Source organism: Myripristis murdjan, chromosome 8 (genome assembly GCF_902150065.1).
Source record: "Myripristis murdjan chromosome 8, fMyrMur1.1, whole genome shotgun sequence".
Taxonomy (NCBI): Eukaryota; Metazoa; Chordata; class Actinopteri; order Holocentriformes; family Holocentridae; genus Myripristis; species Myripristis murdjan.
Window position 1 is genome coordinate 2,006,882 of NC_043987.1, and position 8,852 is coordinate 2,015,733.

At 41.5% G+C, this 8,852-nt stretch overlaps 1 protein-coding gene across 1 annotated transcript; it reads right to left on the bottom strand.

The window, feature by feature from the left end:
- Window positions 1-731: 731 nt before the first annotated feature.
- LOC115364343 (ras-related protein Rab-35) lies at window positions 732-8,232 on the bottom strand. The gene is made up of 7 exons (XM_030058872.1): window positions 7,845-8,232; window positions 5,905-6,888; window positions 5,407-5,457; window positions 4,426-4,549; window positions 2,510-2,634; window positions 2,069-2,193; window positions 732-1,543 (listed from the first exon to the last, which is right to left on the bottom strand). Exons 2-7 carry the CDS (start codon window positions 5,957-5,959, stop codon window positions 1,394-1,396), a joined length of 630 nt encoding a protein of 209 aa, XP_029914732.1. The 5' UTR covers window positions 5,960-6,888; window positions 7,845-8,232; the 3' UTR covers window positions 732-1,393.
- Window positions 8,233-8,852: the final 620 nt, after the last annotated feature.

Consider the following 8,852-nt stretch of genomic DNA (forward strand, 5'->3'; position numbering starts at 1 on the left):
TTTTTGGTTGAAACACCTGCCTTATAATGTTCTGCTTCTGTGGCTGATTGTCATCACCATTCATAAATCATTGAGTGATAATTGACTGTGGAAAGCAAATGTTTCCCTGGGGACTATTTTCCCTGGCAGAGGGAGTGTTTCACTCTGCACCCAATTTCAAAAAGCCATCAAAACACATGTGCTTCTGCTTTTATGAAAACTAATGTGCATGACCTTATGATGGTGATGGAATACTGAAATGAAGAAAGGCTGAAGTTTCTCAAAGTTCAATTCAATTCAGTTCACTTCAATTTCATTTGTAGAACCTGAAATCATAACAAAAGTTATCTCAAGGCGCTTTACAGAACCAACAGATCTTGGCCAAATCCATGGAGCAAAACCTCCTCCAACAGCAGCACAGGGCGACAATGGAGAGAAAAAACCCTTTTAACAGGGCCTGAGACCTCGAGCAGAACCTGGCTCTGGGTGGGCGGCCATGTGCCTCCACCGGAAGGGTTGAGATCATTTTCATATCATAGTGGAATAAATTGAAACCAACGGCTGGATAAAGGGAAGGAAAAATATCACAGTTCTAAAATGCAACCACTTGCTTTGAGAAAAGATTAGCAGAAATGTGAAGTTGATACTTTTTGTAGATCTTACACTAAACATCTGGAAATCTGCCCCTCTAAATGCCACTATAAATGTAAGCTGATACAAAAATGGGAGTTTCATGAGACAAACAGCAATCATTCTGGATTTATTGCTTTGTTTATTTGGAGTTGGACACATTTGTTTGCTATGTGACAGACATTTACATTTAAAAAAAAAAAAAAAAAAAAAAAAAAAAAAAGCCTCACTAATCACGGTTGTACTTTTGGGGTCTCATTGCGTCAAGATTAAGCCTGGATTACTGAGCATGTTCAAAATCAAACATGGGATACAGAAGCTTGAACTACATAAAAAAAGAAAAAAGAAAATTCAAGTATGTTAGTGTCTGTTCTAGGTTGGGGTTAAGAAAGTTAGCAGTTTTGATACTTGGACACCAGTTCCCTGTGAATGATAAAACACTTTGGAAAAAAAAAAGGCGGCACATAATAGTGGTTTACAGTCCTCTTCCTCTCAGTGCAAAGTTAACTCATGGAGCCCCAGGCTTCTGTGAGAAGTCGGTGCCAACAGATGGAACCACTGTGAATCCCTTGGCCTTGGTAATTACATTCATGACCAGGCAAGCCCTGGCCTCCACACGTTTGGCGTTGCATCATGTTTTAGTAAACTGAACCGTAAATCTAACATCAATGTGAAATTTAACTAATCACCTAAGGCACAATTTCCCCAATATAGTTTTCCCGATGTTTGGATGTTTTCATGTGAGCGAATGTGGCAGAGCCGTGGGTTTGGCACCCTGCAGGTCTCAGCAACACTTCTTCCCTCTCTTCCTGCGGTCTCGGTCTCTCTGGGCATTGATGTAGACAGTGTCCTTCTCCCTCTCTCGTTCTCGCTCCGCTCGGTTCTGACTCTGCTTCTTGGCCCGGAGGACCATGTGAGTGAAGGCCATGAACATCTGAGTGGAGACACAGTAATAATAATAATAATAGGTAAATTAAGTTGGTGCTGCAGGCAAAACTAGATATTAGGCCTCCTGGCACAGGGGGTTGCAATTAATCTGTAGGAGAGGATTAAAAATACTTAATGAAAGCAAACCGGCTTCTCTAAGATCTTCTGATATTCTTACACACTGGGAAATGTTTTTCATTGGAAGCCCTAATTTCAAAGTTGAAGAACTAGCAGTAGGAACACTAATGCACAGAGGACCATATTGATTTAGTCAGTATCTGCTAGCAGTTGTTAAAGGACTAAAACAATTCCTGCTATGTATTAGGGAGTTCTACACAATGTGTTCCTGCATATGAAGTTATCGAATACAAGTGTATTATTTTTCGATAATGGTGGAGGGTTAGGGTTGGTAGTCTTGGTAGTCCACTCAGACTTTCAGGTGTCGTGGAACACTCAACTCATCAACTCATCTCCACACACACACACACACACTGCTTCAGTGTAAATAGCAACTGGTGCAGTTGTTTGTTACCTCTTCCACGTTGATGTTCTCTTTGGCGCTGGTCTCAAACACCCGAACCCCAACTGACTCGCCGAATCGGACAGCATCCTGGGTGTCCACCTGCTTCTTGGCTGGGTCGTCATTCTTGTTTCCCACTGAGGGATGCAGATGGGGAAAAAAAACACCTCCTTATTTCTACACATTCAGCACTGATTATTAGCAACATTCAACTCCACAAAACCCTCCAGCTTTCTCCAGTTCTACTCCAAAGACCTTAAAATATGAAGTAAATACATTCTTTTATATTCCAATGAGCAAATATGCAGTATTAATACATTGTTGGCCAATCCTCTGGTAGTAAAGAACCATTTCAGGAGAGCTTGATTAAGCAACTACGCAATCAGTTCCTTCAGTACATAAAGTCAACCTCTCCATAACTTCAATCCAATCCAGAAAGGGAAAAAACCTCACCCAGGATCTTGCAGACGTTGTCACAGTTCTGAGAGATTTCATTTAACCACCTCTTAACATTTACAAATGACTCTGGATTCGTCACATCGTAAACAATGATGACGCCGTGGGTGTTTCTGTAGTACCTGGGCAAAGGAAAATGAAAAGGAAAGAAGTGAGGAGTGCAGCGATACCACACCTTCAGTCATGTGACCTCCAACAAACAAGGAAGTAAGCCTGGAAGCTGCACAGAAATGTATTAGCTGCACAAAGAGTCCCAATAGTCCCGCTCTGTCCCAGATGACAAAGGACCATACTGCACCATGATTTTCAATTTTTGGCCCATTTACTGCTATTAACCCACATTCTATGTTGCAACAAACCATTTTGCATGTTGGGGGGGGGGGGGGGGGGTACTAAAGATTTCAAAACATACAGTCAAAATCCCTCCTAAAATATCACTGCCTGCTTTGGGAAAGAACAGTTTATACATTTTGTAGGTATTGAGCTAAACATGCAGAATCAATGATATGGATTACTGTTGCTGCAACAATGATGGAGTATTTCCATGAACTAAATATTTCATATTTTATTTTTCAGCATTTAAGATTTAATCTGTTGTGTGTAAACATTTTGTGAAAGCACCAGTAGTCATGCCTACAATACCCACAAAATATCAACAAGGTATTCGGCCAAAAAAATTGGGATATTCAATGTCCATTGTCCATCTCACCCAGCCCTAATCTATGCTCAAGTTTATTTAAAGCCCCATATCACTGTTTACCATCTCAAAGGGCTTTACAATAGAGTAAACACTGGGACACATATTTTTGTCTAAACCTGGCCTGAGATGGGAGCACAGTAACTAAGCCCGACCCAAACCTGACAGCCATTTTTTTGTGTCCGAACCTCAATCAATCAATCAATCAATTGCTTTTATTGTCACTGTCAACAGCAAAATTTCGTTGGAGCAACACAGCCTAACAAGAGCAACACAGCCTAACAGACCTGACCTGAACTCCCAATTTTGCTTGTCATCCATCGATGGCGAGGTTACATTTAATGCCTGAAATAGCCTACATGTTGCCCTCAGTGTCACGTAAACTCCAGCACTAGAGGGGAAGTTGCCCAGGACAGATAGTAGATCCATCATTTTTATTTTACAATAGACTCAGTTTGAGGATCATGCTTATGCAATATGCTGTATTCGAAAGTGTGTGACTACACACCACACAGAGTTACATCTACCAGATGCACAAATGACTTTGGTGTTAATCCTCTCATCACATATTGGGCAAGGTGACCAGTGGGCGAAACTCATTCCAAAAATAAATAAATAAATAAAAAAATCCTTTAAATTATTGGAAGTTACTCAAACAATTAGGCAGTTTTCCCCATAATAACTCAGCACAAAGCTCTAAACTTTTCTACCTTAAAGCAAAACGGAGCTTTGGTAGAGTGCTGTGTTGTATGGTTAAATGGACATTAAATGAGTCCACATGGTGGTGAAATATCCTCATTACTCTGTGCTAACCTGAGCTACTAATCCACAATGCTGAATTTCTATCTCTCCATTCACTTCTATAGCAAAACAGCTCCCAAGATAATACTTACAGCAACATAAACCAGCACCAACAAAATAGATTATGCCAATATAAAAAACAAGTCCTAGTACCTGTTTTGAGGAAATTAAATGTCTACTTTCTTGTTATTTATCTATTTCAGTTGGAAAGTAGATCCAGCAAGTAGACTTCTGCATAGTAACCTTGAGCCAGGAAGAAATGACCTGATAGCACCAGAATCAACCCTAGAAAATGAAGTCAACAGTTTGATTCCAGACTTAAGGCAATTACAAGAGTGTAGACTTTTCATAACTGGGTATATCATTTCTGTGCACAGTAGTGTTTTGCTTGAGGGACTAATTAGGGGATCATTACGTTGATGTGATGGTTCGGAATCTCTCCTGGCCCGCTGTGTCCCAGATCTGTAGTTTGACCCGTTCCCCATCTATGTCCACTGTTCGGATCTTGAAGTCAACACCAATGGTGGTGATGTAGCTGCCTGCAGAGGAGCAGGGAAAGATGAGGCAACAGCAAGGCAGCCTGCAGACTGCAGCCTGCATATAAGCTATGTGCACATCCCAGGGGAAAGACCATAGATCCAAGCTTCCTGCTTTAAAATACCATTAACTTCATGCTGCGTTCAAGTGCTAATAGAAAATGGAAGAATAAGATGACGTCTCCTAGCTAAAACTTTTAGTGTTATCATCCCCATTTAAAAAACTTATCTGACTGAGCCTTTACAATCTACGATAAATAAACTTCAGCAGATATTGCTCGCCTTTTGTAAGTAAAGCTGATTGAAGTAAGGGTGTGATTATAATGCATAATTTTGATTTTTTGTGATTCTTACTAACAATAACATCTCCCAATTATATTGAAACATATACTCATTCCAATGGTTATTCCAATAGGATATGAATAGCTTTAATCCTATAGACATCTTTACATATGATTAATGCTCAAAATGCACATTTGTACATTTAAACTCAATTCTGGACGTTGGCTCCATAAGTAGGATTGATATGGTGTATAGCTACCATACGTGCACTTCTAGACATGTTTCTATGAATTTATAATGCAAATAGCTAGCAATACACACTTGTATATCCACTTTAGAGTGGTTACGCTATTGGTGAACATGCTTCATTTATTTGCTTTTCAATGTTCTTGAATGCTATTACTAGTTGTATTACCTGTAACTGTGGCCTGATTAAGATCTCTTTGAGATTGAAACATTCTCCTGACACTAAATTAGTAGGAGTTGCCTCTACTGTGTGCTTTTCTCTCTATTTCTCCCTCTCCCTCTCTCTTTCTCACACATACACACACACAAGACAGACAGTTGGATTAACTCACCAGAGAAGGAGTTATCTGCAAAGCGAAGGAGGAGGCTGCTTTTCCCTACATCTGAGATAGGGAGATCAGAGTGAAGGGATTAACAAATACTCATTGTCAGGAAATGAATGTAACCAATCAGGAACAGAAAAATCGAGTTATGTTTCAGGTTCACATTCAGAAGTCAAGGCCCATCCCACCCTGAATGACAGCCTCCCTCAAGTAATTATACCTGCTGCCTGCTAGACCAGCGAGGGCACGATCAGGACAGTGAAACAAAACAGGAAGCTGGCAAAGACTGAAATGCTACTTCAAACAAATGAGCATGAACTGTGCCAAAAAACAGCTTATATCCTGAAAACAACAGAAAGATAACCACCCTGAATTATCTGCTGATCCCTGCTGTGAGTAAGAATGAAACTTGACAGAACAAAATCAAGAAGCAGCAGGAGGCAACATGTTAATGACTACAACTTCATTGCTTTGTGCAGACAAAAGGGGAAATCAAAATGCACTAACTGGAGTCTCCGATGATTAGTAGTTTAAAGAGATGATTGTAGTCCTTTCCCGCCATGTTACTACAGGTGGTCTGGATAGTTTCTACTTGTGTTCCCAGTGCACCCAGTTAGACAGAGGGCGATGGTCGAATGTTCTCTGTGTAATACTTGTTTTTTTTTTCCACTCTTGAAAAAAAGCTACCAGTTCAGAGGAGCAAACAACTTCGTCCAAAAAACACAGGCATTCCCAAACCAGTAAAATGACATTTCCAGTTGTTTCTCCCAGCTTTAGGTTTGGTTTGTCGTTGTCTTTTAGTTTGAATGTTCACATCATTCTCTTTGGTTTTTCAAAGTGCAAGTAGGGTCTGTAGAATATGGAGCATTTCCGGTGCACTTGGCATTTATGATTCATGCTGAACGACTGAGTCCATGTGGTCGCACCTTAGTTCCAGTTCCACCCAACAATACTCCAGTAGGGGATTCCCAGTTCATTACATCCAAATGTTGTGAGACTCATTGATTATGTTCACAGTTTTGTTTCCATCAGTACTCTCTGTCCTTCTCCTTTGGCTGAAGTCACTTTCCCACATTTAATGGCAGTAGACTGTCACTGTTACTTAGCAGTTATGGCCTTCTTCACATTGGTTTATGCATGTAAGTGTTGTAAACTGCATGTCTAAGCCTCCATGATGGGAGGACTGGCGTTTTGTGGTTGTTGCTGTGACGGCCACGCTAAAAACGGATGGATGGATGACTTGATGGCTGTCCAAATCCACTTTATTAAGCTTGACTGCTTTCACTTGTGCAACAAGCAAGATCCCAGAAACAGCATGTGAGAGAGAAGTTACTGCAGTTTTGTAGCGGTGAGATCTGATGAACCACCTTATGCTGATCCTTCGATTTCACTTCCTCTCCTGTGACGGCCGGGTAAAAACAACTGTTCCCTGCTTCATTACATGAAGAGTCTCCCTTGCTTCTTGCTGTGTTAGCCCAGGTTTACATGGTACTGAGCAAAGACAGACAGGAAGAACACCAGGTTAGACCAAATCGTATCAATCAGGCGACTCACCACTGTGACTGTTGTTATTCTTTAATGCTGATGGCCTTATTGCAGTATTCCCCTCCCTCAGTACTGCTCAAACAACAGCTGAGTCACTAAATATAACTTCCCCATTCTGCTATACCCTGTGCACATCCTATACAGCCCCTCCACACACACACACACACACACACACACACACAATCATCATCATCATCATCAACTGGGCCTCAATGAATAAATGAAAAACATCTCAGTCTCCACATGCAGGTAACATGTCCGAGCAGACATAGAGAGAGATAAGCCAGCTGGAGCAGCGTCTGAACGCCACAACACACACATCAGCATAACTCCTAGTAATCGTGCCTTAGCATTAACCTTGTATGACTTGGCAAGAACATAACCGAGCTAACTGTTAGCAGAAACAATGGCTCATTCTCAGACACACTGCCTTCCTGTAGCGTTCCCCTGGCTGCCTGTAAAGAAAAGAAAGCAATAAAAGTGGCTGTAGCTACCTTCAGGAAATTTTTCCATGAAAACATCATGTTCTCCCTGCATGATAACCTCACATTTCGCGGGGGGCTGGAGGTAACCAGCGTATCACACATACACGGGGACAGCTGGAAGGTTACCACTGTTTGACACGGCTTGCCAACACCTGCCTCTGTGATAACCTTTGCTAGACTGACTTGATCTAGCGGTACTTAAGGATACGTTATTGTGTGTCAAGCTGAGTTTCGTTAGCCGATAAGCTAACTTCAAATGTTAAAGTAACTAGGCTTGTTGGGTCCCGGAGAAGGACATCCCACTGTAGCAACAGCTAACTACGGCTGATCTGGCCCTATACGTCCTGGCAGAAAACATAATTTTCCCAATCTTTTCGGAGCACTGCAGTTTATGCATAGCTTTACAACATGACTTACCGTTGTGTCCGTTCGCGAATCGTTCGGAGACATTCTTCACTTCGGCGTAACATACATCCAATTAACGTTACACCAAACAATACTTAGAGCGAATGAATGCTTGACTAAGTTAAACAAACTGGCTCTTTGGTCGCAATTTTGTTAACCCAAAGAACGGCGAGGCTGCCCGTTGAGTTGTCACAACAGATTTAAGTGTAAAGACGTGCTTCTTTGGTTTTCCAGAGATGGAATTTCCCAGTCAGCAACGAGTCTTAAAGGGTCATACATGATATTAGACACAGTATGTAGGACACGAACTGAGCTACACTGATTTCTTAGTCATTTAGTTAAGCTAGGTGTGACGGTTTCGTCATACACATATCACGACTAGCCTGACCCTGGCCTGCCACTGATGAACGTTAGCTCTCTGTACTACGACGTCAGATGTCAGCACACAAAAGTTCTCCCCTCTGAAAAAATAAAAGAAAAAGTTAAAAACAGCCAGTGCACGAAACTTGCCTTGATGATACGGTGGTCAGTCGATGGGTTCTGTCGGCTTACATCATATATATAATGGTAGTTTTGTACCGGGAATGTCCGAAGACTGAACTCCAGTCGGAATTCCCTGCAACAACGTCTCGGACCACACCTGCCTGCCTGCCAGAAACTACAGCTGCTGCCTGACTGACTCACATCAGAGCTCGCGCTGCGTTCACGTCACACGGCAGTAACCGTCAACAGCTTCTTGCAAGTCTAGTTTTCTGGTCACTGCTGACTGCATTTTCTCACAAACACACTTCAAAGATACAACAAAAACAAAGTATGTTAATCGCTGGGTCAAGCTGTATGTTTAAGAGAATTGGGATAGCAAATTTGACTTGCTGAAAATGTTCTTTTTGATTTTAAATTAAATGAGTATCGTTCACTACTAGCTGTACTCTTGTTGAAATGTTAGAGGACTCGGTTTTAATCGTCAGGTCGCCCACTAGCATTTTCCAACCTGAGAACAGAGGAGTCACACGTTTCTAG